Source organism: Scyliorhinus torazame, chromosome 15, assembly GCF_047496885.1.
Source record: "Scyliorhinus torazame isolate Kashiwa2021f chromosome 15, sScyTor2.1, whole genome shotgun sequence".
Taxonomy (NCBI): Eukaryota; Metazoa; Chordata; class Chondrichthyes; order Carcharhiniformes; family Scyliorhinidae; genus Scyliorhinus; species Scyliorhinus torazame.
The window spans coordinates 202,889,964-202,909,663 of record NC_092721.1 but is presented as its reverse complement, the minus strand read 5'-3'; the positions used below and the strand labels follow the sequence as shown (position 1 = coordinate 202,909,663).

Genomic DNA, 19,700 nt, shown 5'->3' with positions numbered 1-19,700 from the left:
CCTGGCCTTTTTCCGGGACAATCACACGCGTCCCCCACAAGAGGATGCCGTCTTCCACGCTGAATTCTGACAGCTTGGAGGAAAATGCCCGCAACTCGCCTGGGAGCTGTCTATGCTGCCCACCATACAGGACTATGTGCCGAACCTTTGACAGGACTGGCTCCGTCTGGGTCCACTCACGGATCTGTGATGCCGTGACAGGCAAGGTGTCCATAAAATTTAGGGTTGCAACCACCTCACCGGTCGTAGGGGTTGACATGGGGCCGGTCGATAGAAGCAATCGGCTCAGTGCGTCGGCATTCGCTATCTGCGTTCCTGGTTTGTGCTCCAGAGAATACTCGTATGCAGCGAGCAACAAAGCCCAGCGCTGGATCCGTGCAGAAGCAATGGGCGGTATTGGCTTATCCTCTCTGAAAAGTCCCAGCAGAGGCTTATGATCAGTCACGATAGTGAAGTGGCGGCCATACACGTACTGGTGGAAACGTTTCACCGCAAAGACCACTGCCAGGCCCTCCGTCTCGATCTGCGCGTACTTTTTCTCCGCTGCAGTCAATGTGCGGGAGGCGAAAGCTATCGGCTGCTCGGCCCCGTTCTCCATCTTGTGGGACAGGATGGTCCCAATACCATTCGGGGATGCATCACATGTGACGAGCAAAGGCTTTCCAGGATCTTAGTGGGTGAGTAACCCAGATGAGGACAATTGTTGCTTTACCCGCCGGAAAGCGGTTTCTTGCGGCTGACCCAAACCCAGGTGTGATTTTTCTTTAGCAGAAGGTGCAACGGGGCCGGCGTAGTTGCCAGATTGGGGAGGAACTTCCCATAATAGTTTACGAGGCCGAGAAAAGAACGAAGATGCGAAGTGTCAGTCGGGGCGGGGGCCTGTTGAATCGCGCGCACCTTGTGTGCGACGGGATGCAAACCTTCGTGGTCCACCCGATAACCCAGGTAGACTACTTCCTTCGCCTGAAAGATGCACTTTGTGCGACGTAAATGGACTCCAGCCTCCGAAAAGGGTCTAAGGACAGCCTCCAGATTTTCCAAATGTTCCTGCTCCAACGTCCCTGTGATCAACACGTCATCTAAGTAGACAGCGACACGCGGTAAACCTCTCAAAATGCCCTCCATAACGCGTTGAAAAATAGCGCAGGCAGAGGATACTCCAAAGGGCAAATGTGTATATTCATACAGGTCCCGGTGTGTATTAATCGTTACATATGGTCAGGAGGCAGGGTCCAGCTCCAACTGTAGGTAGGCGTGACTCATATCTAATTTTGTGAATGGGAGTCCGCCTGCAAGCTTCGTGTAGAGGTCCTCTATGCGAGGCATTGGATATCGGTCGAGTCGGGAAGCCGTATTCACCGTAAGTTTATAGTCGCAGCACAAGTGAACTGTGGCATCTGGCTTCATTACAGGTACAATTGGTGCTGCCCACTCAGCGAAACGGACGGGCCTGATGATACCCAAAGTCTCCAAACGAGTGAGCTCCCCTTCTACCTTCTCGAGCAAGGCGTAAGGCACTGGGCGCACCCGGAAATAGCGAGGCGTTGCTCCTGGTTCGACTTGGATACGGGCTACGGCCCCTTTTATTTTCCTCAAACCGGGCTGGAATACATCTGGGTATCGTCCTAGCACCTCAGTCAACCCTTCAGAAACTGTTTGGAGGATGTGCTGCCATTGCAACCGCAAATGGCGCAATCAGTCCCAGCCCAACAGGCTGGGCCCATGGCCGCGCACCACGATAAGTGGGAAACGCCCCTCCTGGTGTCCATAAACAATAGGGGTCATCGTAGTTCCTGCAATATCCAATGGTTCCCCCGTGTAGGTGGCCAACCTGGCCTGTGAGTCAGTTAATGTAAGGGTCTGTATACCCTGCTTGATGCGGTCGAATGTCCTCTGGGCAAGACCGCTGCGCCAGTGTCCAACCCCATCTCAAGCAGGTGACCATTGACCCGTACTGTCACCTTAATGGGGGCCACACGGGGAGCTGCCACACAATGCAGCTGCAGGCAGTCGTCCTCCATCTCCACGTCCTCAGGAGTAGTCGCCGCAGGTTCATCCACATGGAAGGTACGGCCCCTGGGCTGGTCCCAGTTACTGTCGGAACGACGGCGCCTCCGGCGCCCCCAGGACCGGCGTCCACGACGGGGTCGGCGCCTACAAGTCTAACACGGGCATGGCTCCTCATCCATTGGCTCTGGAGAAGGCTCCCTTCGGGGAGGAATGTCCGACGGCCACTGGTGTCGATCTGGGCGTCGCCTCGCCCAAGGTACCGCAGGAGTGCGGGGGGAAGGGGTTGCGCCCCAAGGCATGCACCTCCATTCCCTGTAGCTCCTGCACTCCTCGTTCTGCGCTCTCTCGGGACAATACTATTTGAATGGCCTGTTGAAAAGTCAATGTTGGCTCAGCTAACAACTTTCTCTGTGTGGCTGGATTGTTAATACCGCAAACCAAACGGTCGCGTAACATTTCTGACAAGGTCTCACCACAGTCACAGTACTCCGCAATCCTGCGTAGCCTGGATAGAAAGTCGGCAAGGGATTCTCCAGATCCTCTCAGCGGTATTAAACCGGTAACGTTGGACTATCGTGGACGGGGTTGGGTTAAAATGTTGCCCCATTAAGTTCACAAGTTCATCAAACATTTTGGTGTCCGGCGCAGCTGGGTTCGTAAGGCTCCTAATCACCCCAAACGTATGCGGGCCGCAGGCGGTGAGCAATATGACCACCTGGCGCTCGTTTTCGGTGATATTATTTGCCCGGAAAGCATCCGTTGTGTGTACTGGTTCCAGCTTTCCAGCGCAGCATCAAAATCATCCAAACGTCCATACAGAGGCATGGTATAATAGAAAACAACTTCCAACCTGTATCCAACAAAAATCCAGGGAGGTGGCTTCAGCAGTGTGTCTCCCCAGCCACTGGTAAGCAGGCAGGTTATAACAATCTATATGTTGGGTACCCAATGGCAGGCATCCGGGGTTGGGGTGGGGCGGGGGGGGGGGGGGTGTGGGAGGGGGTTGGGGGGCGTCACATGGTGGACTGTGTCAGGCAGCCACTATCTTGAGAATTGGACATGGAATTTGGAGACGGCAGCCCGTGGGGTCATTATGGCACAGAAGGAGTCCACGCTTGCTCTCTGTACATAAGAACATAAGAACTAGGAACAGGAGTAGGCCATCTGGCCCCTCGAGCCTGCTCCGCCATTCAATGAGATCATGGCTGATCTTTGTGGACTCAGCTCCACTCTCCGGCCCGTACACCATAACCCTTAATCCCTTTATTCTTTAGAAAGGTATCTATCTTTTTCTTAAAAACGTTTAAAGAAGGAGCCTCAACTGCTTCACTGGGCAAGGAATTCCATAGATTCACAACCCTTTGGGTGAAGAAGTTCCTCCTAAACTCGGTCCTAAATCTACTTCCCCTTATTTTGAGGCTACGCCCCCTAGTTCTGCTTTCACCCGCCAGTGGAAACAACCTGCCCGCATCTATCCTATCTATTCCCTTCATAATTTTATATGTTTCTATAAGATCCCCACCGCATCCTTCTAAACTCCAATGAGTACAGTCCCAGTCTACTCAACCTCTCGTCATAATCTAATTCCCTCAACTCTGGGATCAACCTAGTGAATCTCCTCTGCACTCCCTCCAGTGCCAATATGTCCTTTCTCAGGTAAGGAGACCAAAACTGAACACAATACTCCAGATGCGGCCTCACCAACACCCTATACAATTGCAGCATAACCTCCCTAGTCTTGAACTCCATCCCTCTAGCAATGAAAGACAAAACTCTATTAGCCTTCTTAATCACCTGTTGCACCTGCACACCAACTTTTTGCGACTCGTGCACCAGCACACCCAGGTCCCTCTGCACAGCAGCATGTTTTAACATCTTACCGTTTAAATAATAATCCATCTGCTGTTATTCCTCCCAAAATGGATAGCCTCACACTTGGCAACATTGAATTCCATCTGCCAGACCCTAGCCCATTCACCTAACCTATCCAAATCCTTCTGCAGACTTCCGGTATCCTCTGCAGAGAATTACTCTACTCTGTAGAGTAATTCGGTTCGGCCCATTACCCAGTCTATTCCTGCAACTCAGCAGCTTTATTTCCCTCAGGTGCCCATCCAATTTTCTTTTGAAAGCATTTATCGTCTCCGCTTTCACAACTACCCATTGACACGAAATTCCAAGTCATTGCCACGTTTATTTTATTCTTTCATGAGAGGTGTGGGCGTCACTGTCTATGCCCAGCATTTATTACCCATCCCTAATTGCCCTTGGGTAGGGGGTGGCGAGCCACCTTCTTGAACCGCTGCAGTTCCTGTGGTGTAGGTACACCCACTGGGCTGTTAGGGAGCGGGAGGGAGCGGGTTCCATACTTTTGACTCAAGTCAGGGTGGTGAGTGACTTGGTGGGGAACCTCCAGGTGGTGGGGTTCCCAGGTATCTGCTGCTCTTGCCCTTCCAGATGGCAGTGGTCGTGGGTTTGGAAGGTGCTGCCAAAGGAGCCTTGGCGAGTTCCTGCAGTGCATCTTGTAGATGGTGCACCCGGCTGGCACTGTGTGTCGGTGATGGAGGGAGTGAATGTTGAAGGTGGCGGATGGGGTGTCAATCAAGCGGGGCTGCTTTGTCCTGGATGGTGCCGAGCTTCTTGAGTGTTGTTGGGAGTATTTCTGGTCTGGGCAAGTGGAGCGTATTCCATCACACTCCTGTAGATGGTGGACAGGCTTTGGGGGGTCAGGAGGTGAGTTATTCGCTGCAGGGTTCTGTCTGCACCAGTTCAGTTACTACGAGTGGTGACTGTGAGATGGTGAATTAGGAGGATATACTTTAGAATCAGGATCGGGCTCTTTTATTATGAAATGTGAAGACTGGCAGGGGCGGGGGTGGGGGTGGGGGGGTGCTGGCGTGGGGGCGCAAGGGTGGGGGGGAACTGATAGGTCTTCAAAATGAAGAAGGGGTTTAATTGGACGGACACTGAGAATGTTGTGTGGCTGTGCCCGAACGAGGAATCATACATAGATTACAGTTATGAATAAATCTGACCAATCGCCAGATGAGGAGAAATGTCTTTGTTCTTAACTGATGACTGAGTCTGTCATCAAGGAGTCTGAGCAAAACTGGAGTCAATGGGAACCAGGGGGAAATCTCTCCGCTGGATGGAGTCATTCCCGGCACAAAGGAACCTGGTTGTGGTGGTTGGAGGTCAATCATCTCAGCTCCAGGAGTTCCTGAGGGTAGTGTACTAGGCCCTTAATATCTTCTGCTAATTCTTCACTGACCTTCTTTCCAACAGATGTGGGGGTGGTCTGGACAATGTTCAGTACCATTCAAAACTCCTCAGATATTCGACTTTTTCTGCCCTACGACTTTAACCCACCCGTCCCACCCACCACCCTCCACAGCCTCAGCGAATCGATCAACTGTCTCTCTCTTGTTCACTGTCCCTCTCTCCATCTATCCCTCCTCAGCCCCCTCTCTCCTATCCTTCTCTGTTTTACCCCTCACTCCTTCGCCCTTTTATGGTGTTCTGTTGTCCAATTTTGTCATATTTATCTCGGAGCTATGCAGGGATGACACTAGTTTCTAAGTGTGCAACAGGTTTATGTACAACAGCATTTAAATATCTGCCCTTGTGTCTTTGTAGCTCAATTTCTAGTAGCTTCTATGGTGTCTGTTTACTTTGCTCTGAGCCCACACCCAGGCTTAATGAATCAAGCACATTGAACATGGATCAGTTCCCAGACTCCCACAGTCAAACACAGATCAACTGAGCAATTGAACACCACCCCTCACTTTCTCATTTTTTCCCTATTCATAGATTTACCTCTCTCATCTTCGCTCCCTTTCCATCTTTCCCTCCCTCTCTCCCCCCTCCTCTCTTACCCTTTCTATCTGTCCCTTCACAATCTTCACTCTCCCCTTATGCTCTTCCTCACTTTCAGCCAATTTCTCCGCCTTTCTCTCCCTATCTCCACCGTCTCTCTTTCAGTCTCTCTTTTGTACGAGAGCTCCTCTCTGCACTAAAGAGGTCAGATTGACAATTATTGTCCTCACAGAGAAATGCTGTTACTGAACTGATTTAATGATTGCGCGGGATAGTAAAGAAAACAATCTCATCAAAGACCTGGGATTGCTTATTGAGCACTACCAGAGGAAGTGATTTCTGTCTCTTCCCAGCACAATATTCCCTCTGGAGTGTTTGTGAATCGGATCAGTAATATTCACCTCCAGAGCCTGCGAACACTTGCACTCACCCAGCTATTTACTCTGCAGTTCCAATGGTGGCTAGAAATGTGCATGTTTGTGATGGTGTGTTGTAGTGGAGGTTCTTTAGATGTCTCAAAGAACAATACAGCACAGGAACAGGCCCTTCGGCCCTCCAAGCCTATACCAGGTATGATACCAACCTTGACCAAAACCCTCAGCACTTCCTTGTGCCGTATCCCTCTATACCCGTCCTATCCATGTGTTTGTCGAGATGCCTTTTGAACGCCGTTAATGTATCTGTTTCCACAATCTCCCCTGGCAACGCGTTCCAGGCACTCACCACCCTCTGTGTAAAAAACCTGCCTCGCACATCTCCTCTAAACTTTGCCCCACGGACCTTAAACCTATGCCCCCAGTGACTGACCCCTCCACCCTGGGAAAGAGTGCCTGCCCATCCACTCTATCCATGCCCCTCATAATCTTGTAGACGTCTATCAGGTCGTCCCTCAACCTCCGTCTTTCTAATGAAAACAGTCCGGGTCTATTCAGCCTCTCCACATAGCTAACACCCTCCAGACCAGGAAACATCCTGGTAAACCTCCTCTGCACCCTCTCCAAAGCCTCCACATCCTTCTGGTGGTGTGGCGACCAGAATTGTGCGCAATATTCCAAGTGCGGCCTTACCAAGGTTCTATACAACTGTAGCATGACTTGCCGGTTTTTATACTCGATGCCCCGTCCAATGAAGACAGGAATTCCGTCTGCTTTCTTGACTACCTAATGAGGAGATCTTCAGAACTGTTATGTTTAAACATGAACCCTTTCTTGTTCACCTTTATCTGTTTACAACTCTCCGGTTACTGGCATGTGCCCCTCCCGTGCAGGTAGGCTGCTATCAAACTGTTCTCTCTGAGTCTATGACTATGTGACTCTATACATTTGATTTGAATTGATTTATTATTGTCACATGTATTAGCATTCAGTGAAAAGTATTATTTCTTGCCTGCTGTACAAACAATGCACACTGTACATAGGGACGGAAGGAGAGACTGCAGAATATAATGTTACAGTTATATCAAGGTCTAGAGAAAGGATCAACTTAATACGAGGTAGGTCCATTCAAAAGTCTGATGGCAGTAGGGAAGAAGCTGTTCTTGAGTCGGATGATACGTGACCTCAAACTTTGGTATCTTTTTCCTGACAGAAGAAGGTGGAAGAGAGTATGTCCGGGGTGCGTGGGGTCCTTAATTATGCTGGCTGCCTTTCCGAGGCAGCAGGAATTATAGACAGTGCCAATGGGTGGGAGGCTGGTTTGCGTGATGGTCTGGGCTACATTCACGGCCTTTTGTAGTTTCCTGCGGTCTTGGGCAGAGCAGGCTCCATACCAAGTGGTGATACAACCAGAAAGAATGCTTTCTATGGTGCATCTGTAGAAGTTGGTGAGGGTCGTAGCTGACATGCCAAATTTCCTTAGTCTTCTGAGAAAGTAGAGTCGTTGGTGGGCTTTCTTAACTATAGTGTCGGCATGGGGAACCAGGACAGGTTGTTGGTGATCTGTACACCTAAAAACTTGAAGTTCTCAACCCTTTCTACTTCGTTCCCATTTATGTAGACAGGGGCATGTTCTCCTCTACGCTTCCTGAAGTCGATGACAATCTCCTTCGTTTGGCTGACATTGAGGGAGAGATTATTGTCGTCACACCAGTTCACCAGATTCTCCATCATACCATGGGCAGGGCTGGTCTCCAATCCCACATTAAACTTTGCCCTGCTGAGCACCGTTACATTCTAATGGCATGCACCTAATATCACAACGTGGTGAACCGTGTTTAAGGAAGGGTAGACTCGCATTAGAGATGATGCAGAGGAGGTTGACAAGACTGGTCCATGAGATGAGGGAGTTGTCCTAGAATGAGAGGGTGAGCAGGTTTGAGTTATATTCTCTGGAGTTGAGGACAATGAGAGGTGATCACATTTTAAAAAACATACATAATGCAGAAGGGGTATGACAGGATGGCGGCAGAGAGATTGTTCCCGCTGGTCGGGGGACATAAAACCCGGGTTCACATAAAATCCTGGGGTCGATCATTTAGGACCGAGATAGGGAGAAATTTCCTCACTCCGAGGGTTGCGAATCTTTGGAATTCTCGACCCCGGATCGTTGCGGATGCTCCATCGTTGAATATATTTCAGGCTGTGGAACAGATAGATTCTTGGTCTTTCAGGAGTCATGGGATGTGGGGAGCAGGCGGGAAAATGGAGTGGAAGCGGAAAATCAGCCTCGATCGTTGTGAAAATGATTATCAGAGGAGGAAGAGTGTTCAGGGTTACGGGGAATAGAACGAGGTGAATGCCTCCTCTGGAGAGCTGGTGCAGAGACGATGGGCCGAATGGCCTTCTTCTGTGCTGTAACAGTCCTGTGAATATTGCAGCCGACTCAATGGCCGCTTGGCTCGTACATCTGCTCCTATCTCTCGGGTCCTTGTGAACCAATCACTGGGAAAGTGGGAAAAAGAAGCGAGGCGAAGCTGGTAAAATTTCCAACCGTGTATTCCCTCTTTTCCTGTAGTTTCACTGAAATGGATGAACAAAAGATCCAGCATTGCTTCCGCTACACGGCAACTGTCCTGACGAGCACCATGTCCGTTCAGAAGGAGCGGAAACTCAAGACGGAATGCCAGGTGACTTATCTCATATGCTCACGGACTGCATCGCTTTCTTCATGTTTCACCCCACCCCCGCTGAAGCAGCACATCCGACCCAGCCCAGCCCAGGTACCGGGGCGCGTCAGCCCCCTGCAGTGCAGTGGGAAGCTCACCCAGCCAGGAGGATGCGGGTTTGAGTCTCAATCCAGAGACCTGAGGATAAAATCCAGGCGGAAAGTCACAGAGCAGTACTGAGGGAGTGCCGCACTGTCAGAGGGTCAGTACTGAGGGAGCGCCGCACTGTCAGAGGGTCAGTACTGAGGGAGTGCCGCACTGTCAGAGGGTCAGTACTGAGGGAGCGCCGCACTGTCAGAGGGTCAGTACTGAGGGAGTGCTGCACTGTCAGAGGGTCAGTACTGAGGGAGTGCTGCAGTGTCAGAAGGTCAGTACTGAGGGTGTGCTGCACTGTCAGAGGGTCAGTACTGAGGGAGTGCTGCACTGTCAGAGGGTCAGTACTGAGGGTGTGCTGCACTGTCAGAGGGTCAGTACTGAGGGAGAGCTGCACTGTCAGAGGGTCAGTACTGAGGGAGTGCTGCACTGTCAGCGGGTCAGTACTGAGGGAGTGCTGCACTGTCAGAGGGTCAGTACTGAGGGAGAGCTGCACTGTCAGAGGGTCAGTACTGAGGGAGTGCTGCACTGTCAGAGGGCCAGTACTGAGGGAGAGTTGCACTGTCAGAGGGTCATTACTGAGGGAGTGCTGCACTGTCAGAGGGTCAGTACTGAAGGAGTGCTGCACTGTCAGAGGGTCAGTACTGAGGGAGTGCTGCACTGTCAGAGGGTCAGTACTGAGGGAGTGCTGCACTGTCAGAGGGTCAGTACTGAGGGAGAGCTGCACTGTCAGAGGGTCAGTACTGAGGGAGTGCTGCACTGTCAGAGGGCCAGTACTGAGGGAGAGTTGCACTGTCAGAGGGTCATTACTGAGGGAGTGCTGCACTGTCAGAGGGTCAGTACTGAAGGAGTGCTGCACTGTCAGAGGGTCAGTACTGAGGGAGTGCTGCACTGTCAGAGGGTCAGTACTGAGGGAGTGCTGCACTGTCAGAGGGTCACCACTGAGGGAGTGCTGCACTGTCAGAGGGTCAGTACTGAGGGAGAGTTGCACTGTCAGAGGGTCAGTACTGAGGGAGTGCTGCACTGTCAGAGGGCCAGTACTGAGGGAGTGCTGCACTGTCAGAGGGTCAGTACTGAAGGAGTGCTGCACTGTCAGAGGGTCAGTACTGAAGGAGTGCTGCACTGTCAGAGGGTCAGTACTGAGGGAGTGCTGCACTGTCAGAGGGTCAGTACTGAGGGAGTGCCACACTGTCAGAGGGTCAGTACTGAAGGAGTGCTGCACTGTCAGAGGGTCAGTACTGAGGGAGTGCTGCACTGTCAGAGGGTCAGTACTGAGGGAGTGCTGCACTGTCAGAGGGTCACTACTGAGGGAGTGCTGCACTGTCAGAGGGTCACTACTGAGTGAGTGCTGCACTGTCAGAGGGTCACTACTGAGGGAGTGCTGCACTGTCAGAGGGTCAGTACTGAAGGAGTGCTGCACTGTCAGAGGGTCAGTACTGAGGGAGTGCTGCACTGTCAGAGGGTCACCACTGAGGGAGTGCTGCACTGTCAGAGGGTCAGTACTGAGGGAGAGTTGCATTGTCAGATGGTCAGTACTGAGGGAGTGCTGCACTGTCAGAGGGTCAGTACTGAGGGAGTGCCACACTGTCAGAGGGTCAGTACTGAGGGAGTGCTGCACTGTCAGAGGGTCAGTACTGAGGGAGTGCCGCACTGTCAGAGGGTCAGTACTGAGGGAGGGCTGCACTGTCAGAGGGTCAGTACTGAGGGAGTGCTGCACTGTCAGAGGGTCACCACTGAGGGAGTGCTGCACTGTCAGAGGGTCAGTACTGAGGGAGAGTTGCATTGTCAGAGGGTCAGTACTGAGGGAGTGCTGCACTGTCAGAGGGTCAGTACTGAGGGAGTGCCACACTGTCAGAGGGTCAGTACTGAGGGAGTGCTGCACTGTTAGAGGGTCAGTACTGAGGGAGTGCCGCACTGTCAGAGGGTCAGTTCTGAGGGAGCGCATAATGTGTGTTGACAATCCAGTGCAGCATTGACAGAGTGCAGCACTGGTCAAGATTCTGTCTTTCTAAGATGCCGAGACGAAATCAATGCCCATTGAGTGGACACAAAATGATCCCTGCCCCTAATTTGCAGGACAGTCGCTGAGTGTTTCCTGGTGCCCTGGGCCAATACGCAATTCTGTCACTGTCACTGAGAAACTCTGTCACCATCACTGAGAAACTCAGTCACCGTCACTGAGAAACTCAGTCACCGTCACTGAGAAACTCAGTCACCGTCACTGAAAAACTCAGTCACCGTCACTGAGAAACTCAGTCACCCTCACTGAGAAACTCAGTCACCGTCACTGAGAAACTCAGTCACCGTCACTGAGAAACTCAGTCACCGTCACTGAGAAACTCAGTCACCGTCACTGAGAAACTCAGTCACCGTCACTGAGAAACTCAGTCACCGTCACTGAGAAACTCAGTCACCTTCACTGAGAAACTCAGTCACCGTCACTGAGAAACTCAGTCACCGTCACTGAGAAACTCAGTCACCGTCACTGAGAAACTCAGTCACCGTCACTGAGAAACTCAGTCACCGTCACTGAGAAACTCAGTCACCGTCACTGAGAAACTCAGTCACCGTCACTGAGAAACTCAGTCACCGTCACTGAGAAACTCAGTCACCGTCACTGAGAAACTCAGTCACCGTCACTGAGAAACTCAGTCACCGTCACTGAGAAACTCAGTCACCGTCACTGAGAAACTCAGTCACCGTCACTGAGAAACTCAGTCACCGTCACTGAGAAACTCAGTCACCGTCACTGAGAAACTCAGTCACCGTCACTGAGAAACTCAGTCACCGTCACTGAGAAACTCTGTCACCGTCACTGAGAAACTCAGTCACTGTCACTGAGAAACTCAGTCACTGTCACTGAGAAACTCAGTCACCTTCACTGAGAAACTCAGTCACCGTCACTGAGAAACTCAGTCACCGTCACTGAGAAACTCAGTCAACATCACTGAGAAACTCTGTCACCGTCACTGAGAAACTCAGTCACCGTCACTGAGAAACTCAGTCACCGTCACTGAGAATCTCAGTCACCGTCACTGAGAAACTCAGTCACCGTCACTGAGAAACTCAGTCACTGTCACTGAGAAACTCAGTCACTGTCACTGAGAAACTCTGTCACCGTCACTGAGAAACTCAGTCACCATCACTGAGAAACTCAGTCACCGTCACTGAGAAACTCAGTCACCGTCACTGAGAAACTCAGTCACCTTCACTGAGAAACTCAGTCACCGTCACTGAGAAACTCAGTCACCGTCACTGAGAAACTCAGTCACCGTCACTGAGAAACTCAGTCACCGTCACTGAGAAACTCAGTCACCTTCACTGAGAAACTCAGTCACTGTCACTGAGAAACTCAGTCACTGTCACTGAGAAACTCAGTCACCGTCACTGAGAAACTCAGTCACCGTCACTGAGAAACTCAGTCACTGTCACTGAGAAACTCAGTCACCGTCACTGAGAAACTCAGTCACCGTCACTGAGAAACTCAGTCACCGTCACTGAGAAACTCAGTCACCTTCACTGAGAAACTCAGTCACCATCACTGAGAAACTCAGTCACCGTCACTGAGAAACTCAGTCACCGTCACTGAGAAACTCAGTCACCGTCACTGAGAAACTCAGTCACCGTCACTGAGAAACTCAGTCACCGTCACTGAGAAACTCAGTCACCCTCACTGAGAAACCCAGTCACCGTCACTGAGAAACTCAGTCACCGTCACTGAGAAACCCAGTCACCGTCACTGAGAAACTCAGTCACCGTCACTGAGAAACTCAGTCACCGTCACTGAGAAACTCAGTCACTGTCACTGAGAAACTCAGTCACCTTCACTGAGAAACTCAGTCACCTTCACTGAGAAACTCAGTCACCGTCACTGAGAAACTCAGTCACCGTCACTGAGAAACTCTGTCACCGTCACTGAGAAACTCTGTCACCGTCACTGAGAAACTCAGTCACCTTCACTGAGAAACTCAGTCACCGTCACTGAGAAACTCAGTCACCGTCACTGAGAAACTCAGTCACCGTCACTGAGAAACTCAGTCACCTTCACTGAGAAACTCAGTCACCGTCACTGAGAAACTCAGTCACCGTCACTGAGAAACCCAGTCACCGTCACTGAGAAACTCAGTCACTGTCACTGAGAAACTCAGTCACCGTCACTGAGAAACTCAGTCACCGTCACTGAGAAACTCAGTCACCGTCACTGAGAAACTCAGTCACCGTCACTGAGAAACTCAGTCACCGTCACTGAGAAACTCAGTCACCGTCACTGAGAAACTCAGTCACCGTCACTGAGAAACTCTGTCACCGTCACTGAGAAACTCAGTCACTGTCACTGAGAAACTCAGTCACTGTCACTGAGAAACTCAGTCACCTTCACTGAGAAACTCAGTCACCGTCACTGAGAAACTCAGTCACCGTCACTGAGAAACTCAGTCACTGTCACTGAGAAACTCAGTCACCTTCACTGAGAAACTCAGTCACCGTCACTGAGAAACTCAGTCACCGTCACTGAGAAACTCAGTCACCGTCACTGAGAAACTCAGTCACCGTCACTGAGAAACTCAGTCACCGTCACTGAGAAACTCAGTCACCGTCACTGAGAAACTCAGTCACCTTCACTGAGAAACTCAGTCACCATCACTGAGAAACTCAGTCACCGTCACTGAGAAACTCAGTCACCGTCACTGAGAAACTCAGTCACCGTCACTGAGAAACTCAGTCACCGTCACTGAGAAACTCAGTCACCTTCACTGAGAAACTCAGTCACCGTCACTGAGAAACTCAGTCACCGTCACTGAGAAACTCAGTCACCGTCACTGAGAAACTCAGTCACCGTCACTGAGAAACTCAGTCACCGTCACTGAGAAACTCAGTCACCGTCACTGAGAAACTCTGTCACCGTCACTGAGAAACTCAGGGAAACTCAGTCACCGTCACTGAGAAACTCAGTCACCGTCACTGAGAAACTCAGTCACCGTCACTGAGAAACTCAGGGAAACTCAGTCACCGTCACTGAGAAACTCAGTCACCGTCACTGAGAAACTCAGTCACCGTCACTGAGAAACTCAGTCACCGTCACTGAGAAACTCAGTCACCGTCACTGAGAAACTCAGTCACCGTCACTGAGAAACTCAGTCACCGTCACTGAGAAACTCAGTCACCGTCACTGAGAAACCCAGTCACCGTCACTGAGAAACTCAGTCACCGTCACTGAGAAACTCAGTCACCGTCACTGAGAAACTCAGTCACCGTCACTGAGAAACTCAGTCACCGTCACTGAGAAACTCAGTCACTGTCACTGAGAAACTCAGTGAAACTCAGTCACCGTCACTGAGAAACTCAGTCACTGTCACTGAGAAACTCAGTCACCGTCACTGAGAAACTCAGTCACCGTCACTGAGAAACTCAGTCACCGTCACTGAGAAACTCAGTGAAACTCAGTCACCGTCACTGAGAAACTCAGTCACTGTCACTGAGAAACTCAGTCACCGTCACTGAGAAACTCAGTCACCGTCACTGAGAAACTCAGTCACCGTCACTGAGAAACTCAGGGAAACTCAGTCACCGTCACTGAGAAACTCAGTCACCGTCACTGAGAAACCCAGTCACCGTCACTGAGAAACTCAGTCACCTTCACTGAGAAACTCAGTCACCGTCACTGAGAAACTCAGTCACCGTCACTGAGAAACTCAGTCACCTTCACTGAGAAACTCAGTCACCGTCACTGAGAAACTCAGTCACCGTCACTGAGAAACTCAGTCACCGTCACTGAGAAACCCAGTCACCGTCACTGAGAAACTCAGTCACCGTCACTGAGAAACTCAGTCACCGTCACTGAGAAACTCTGTCACCGTCACTGAGAAACTCTGTCACCGTCACTGAGAAACTCAGTCACCGTCACTGAGAAACCCAGTCACCGTCACTGAGAAACTCAGTCACCGTCACTGAGAAACTCAGTCACCATCACTGAGAAACTCAGTCACCGTCACTGAGAAACTCAGTCACCGTCACTGAGAAACTCAGTCACCGTCACTGAGAAACTCAGTCACCGTCACTGAGAAACTCAGTCACCGTCACTGAGAAACTCAGTCACCGTCACTGAGAAACTCAGTCACCTTCACTGAGAAACTCAGTCACCGTCACTGAGAAACTCAGTCACCGTCACTGAGAAACTCAGTCACCGTCACTGAGAAACCCAGTCACCCTCACTGAGAAACTCAGTCACCCTCACTGAGAAACTCAGTCACCCTCACTGAGAAACTCAGTCACCGTCACTGAGAAACTCAGTCACCGTCACTGAGAAACTCAGTCACCGTCACTGAGAAACTCAGTGAAACTCAGTCACCGTCACTGAGAAACTCAGTCACCGTCACTGAGAAACTCAGTCACCGTCACTGAGAAACTCAGTCACCGTCACTGAGAAACTCAGTCACCGTCACTGAGAAACTCAGTCACCGTCACTGAGAAACTCAGTCACCGTCACTGAGAAACTCAGTCACCGTCACTGAGAAACTCAGTCACCTTCACTGAGAAACTCAGTCACCGTCACTGAGAAACTCAGTCACCGTCACTGAGAAACTCTGTCACCGTCACTGAGAAACTCTGTCACCGTCACTGAGAAACCCAGTCACCGTCACTGAGAAACCCAGTCACCGTCACTGAGAAACTCAGTCACCGTCACTGAGAAACTCGGTGAAACTCAGTCACCGTCACTGAGAAACTCAGTCACCGTCACTGAGAAACTCTGTCACCGTCACTGAGAAACTCAGTCACCGTCACTGAGAATCTCAGTCACCATCACTGAGAAACTCAGTCACCGTCACTGAGAAACTCAGTCACCGTCACTGAGAAACTCAGTCACCGTCACTGAGAAACTCTGTCACCGTCACTGAGAAACTCAGTCACCGTCACTGAGAAACTCAGTCACCGTCACTGAGAAACTCTGTCACCGTCACTGAGAAACTCAGTCACTGTCACTGAGAAACTCAGTCACCGTCACTGAGAAACTCTGTCACCGTCACTGAGAAACTCAGTCACCGTCACTGAGAAACTCAGTCACCGTCACTGAGAAACTCAGTCACCGTCACTGAGAAACTCAGTCACCGTCACTGAGAAACTCAGTCACCGTCACTGAGAAACTCAGTCACCGTCACTGAGAAACTCAGTCACCGTCACTGAGAAACTCAGTCACCGTCACTGAGAAACTCAGTCACCGTCACTGAGAAACTCAGTCACCGTCACTGAGAAACTCAGTCACCCTCACTGAGAAACTCAGTCACCCTCTCTGAGAAACTCAGTCACCGTCACTGAGAAACTCAGTCACCGTCACTGAGAAACTCAGTCACCGTCACTGAGAAACTCAGTCACCGTCACTGAGAAACTCAGTCACCGTCACTGAGAAACTCAGTCACCCTCACTGAGAAACTCAGTCACCCTCACTGAGAAACTCAGTCACCGTCACTGAGAAACTCAGTCACCGTCACTGAGAAACTCAGTCACCGTCACTGAGAAACTCAGTCAACGTCACTGAGAAACCCAGTCACCGTCACTGAGAAACTCAGTCACCGTCACTGAGAAACTCAGTCACCGTCACTGAGAAACTCAGTCACCGTCACTGAGAAACTCAGTCACCGTCACTGAGAAACTCAGTCACCGTCACTGAGAAACTCAGTCACCGTCACTGAGAAACTCAGTCACCGTCACTGAGAAACTCAGTCACCGTCACTGAGAAACTCAGTCACCGTCACTGAGAAACTCAGTCACCCTCACTGAGAAACTCAGTCACCGTCACTGAGAAACTCAGTCACCGTCACTGAGAAACTCAGTCACCGTCACTGAGAAACTCAGTCACCGTCACTGAGAAACTCAGTCACCGTCACTGAGAATCTCAGTCACCGTCACTGAGAAACCCAGTCACTGTCACAGTTCTGTTGTTGGAACTTGCTATGCACAGACTTGCTGCCATGTTTGCTGCATTACAACATGGGAATGGAGGCGCTGGGACAGGCCATTCCGCCTCCTGAGCCTGCTCCACCGTTTAATTAGATTGTGGTTGATCGACCTGAACATCATCTTCCTGCACAATCCCAGTATCCCTTCTTGCCTTCCGTTGTCCATTTTCCTCATCCACCTCCTTCCCCCTCGGTCTGCGATCGTAAGCTCTTGGCCTTCTCCCCAACACCTTGCTCGGCCCTCCTTCCACATTTCCCCCCCCCGTTTGTCTTTTGTCAGGTCGCCTCAGTGCACCAGGTGGAGATGGAGGGAGGAAAGGGTATTCATGAGATGCAAGTGGTATTCGCACGAGTGGCCAGCGGGTGCCCGACCCCCCATTGGGAGAATTGCTCTGTGATTCTATGCTGGCGAGTTTCCGACACCATGGTTTCTGTCAGATTCTCTGCTCCCCCCCCACCCCCGGCACCAAAGGGGTGTGGGGGTATTCCTCCCATCGGGTTGTGGAGGGATAGGACAGGGAAGAAGGGCCATGGAGTGATTTGAAAGTGAGGATGAGAGTGTTGAAATCCAGGCGTTGCCGAGCTGACCGGCAGCAGATGTTTCAGAAGCGGTCTCGCAGCTGCTAAAGATCCCACACAAACCCTTGACGTTAATTATGCCTGGGAGCCGGGGCAGGTCCTGTCAGAGGCAGTTTGATTCCTGCGGCTGTCTGGAGCTGTCTCCTGTGGGCCGGGAGGACTATCCGTCTGTCTTGGGGGAAACTGGAAACCTTTCACAAAAAGGCAGGCTTCCTCGCGGTGAGCTACTTCAAGGCCCCTAAACTATGAGAGGACCCATGTTCAAGCCCAGCCACTTGACAAACACTTCCTGTGACTTTGATTTCCGATCCGTGTCCAGACTCTGTGCCGGACTCTGTGACACCCCCAGCCCTGGAAACCTTGGGAAAGAATTCTGGAAAGAACCCCTCAGTCAGGAAAGGCCCATTCTGTCTCCGCCATTACCGTGACTGCCAGCGGTTGTGTTTCTAACCAGCTGGGTTTTTATAACAATCGATGACAGTTCCACGGTCACCCTCACTGAGATTAGCTTTATATTCCAGATTTATTCATTTAATTTAAATTTCCCCAGCTCCCGTGGTGGGATGTGAACCCGTCTCCCAGAGCGTTAGTCTGGGCCTCGGGATTACCGGTCCGCTGAGACCTCCGTAACTGTCTCGCCACCTCCGTAACTGTCTCGCCACAATCCCTCAGTTCCTACTTACCTGCTTTCTCCCCATACCCCCCAGATCCCACCTACCCAGCCTCTCACCTCACCCCTCAATCCCGTAGCTCCAAAACTCCCACTCTGTAAATATATTGAATTCTCTCCATTCTATTTAAACTTGGTGCCTCAGCGTCATTCTCCGCTGACCAATTCCACTCTCAACTACCTTGCCTTAATGTTCCTTCTCAAGGTACACCACCTTTCACCTGCACCCTGGAAGCTCCAGGCAGCTGCAACAATCACACTGACAGGCCCTGCCTCCGCCCCCCAGGCATAATTAACATCAGGGATTTGTGCGGGATCTTCAGCAGCTCCTGGAGTGCCTCGGCAATGCCTGGATTTGAAAATTCTCACCCGTGTTTTCAAATCCGTCCATGGTCTCTTCTTCCACCCTGCCTACCTCTGCAACCTCCTCCTCCAACCCTCCGAGACCTCTGCGCGCCTCAAATTCTGGCCTCTTGAGCAGGAGTTTAATCATTCCTCTGTTGGCAGGCATGTGTTCAGCTGCCTGGGCAGCGTTTGAAATCTCCCGATAAACCCCTCAGGGTTTCCGCATCCCGCTTTAAACCTCATTTGACCAAGGTTTGGGTCATCTATCCTGCTATTTCCTGGTCGCAACAGCTGAAGAAATTCCTCCTCATCTCTGTTTTAAAGGATCGTCCCTTTAATCTGAGATGGTGTCCTCTGGTTCTAGTTTTTCCTACAAGTGGAAACATCCTCTCCACGTCCACTCTATCCAGGCCTCGCAGTATCCTGTAAGTTTCAATAAGATCCCCTCTCATCCTTCTAAACTCCAACGAGTACAGACCCAGAGTCCTCAACCGTTCCTCATACGACAAGTTCTTCATTCCAGGGATCATTCTTGTGAACCTCCTCTGGACCCTTTCCAAGGCCAGCACATCCTTCCTTAGATACGGGGCCCAAAACTGCTCACAATACTCCAAATGGGGTCTGACCAGAGCCTTATATAGCCTCAGAAGTACATCCCTGGTCCTGTATTCTCGCCCTCTCGACATGAATGCTAATATTGCATTTGCCTTCTTAACTGCCGACTGAACCTGCACATTAACCTTAAGAGAATCTTGAACAAGGACTCCTAAGTCCCTTTGTGCTTCTGATTTCCTAAGCATTTCCCCATTTAGAAAATAGTCTATGCCTCCATTCATCCTTCCAAAGTGCATAACCTCATACTTTTCCACATTGTATTTCATCTGCCACTTCTTTGCCCACTTTCTTAGCCTGTCCAAGTCCTTCTGCTGCCCACTTGCTTCCTCAATGCTCCCTGTCCCTCCACAGATCTCCCAGTGAAGAGCTATGGTCAAAGGTAGCTTGGACCAGAGGAGGTGCAGGAGGAGTCTATTTCACCCCTCTGTTCTATTAGGAATACGTGTGTGCGTAAATATGTACATGTGTGTAAATATGTACATGTGAGTGTGAGTTTGAGTGGGTATGTAAATGTGTG

The 19,700-nt window shown here is 50.9% G+C and overlaps 1 protein-coding gene across 14 annotated transcripts in view; it reads left to right on the top strand.

The window, feature by feature from the left end:
- Positions 1-19,700, top strand: part of pde2a (phosphodiesterase 2A) — a 698,440-nt gene that overhangs the window by 522,067 nt on the left and 156,673 nt on the right. For all 14 annotated transcript variants that reach the window (XM_072477464.1, XM_072477463.1, XM_072477456.1 and 11 more), the window contains one exon: positions 8,779-8,890. In XM_072477464.1, the coding sequence (XP_072333565.1) occupies positions 8,779-8,890 (112 nt within the window). The remainder of the gene's footprint in view (positions 1-8,778; positions 8,891-19,700) is intronic.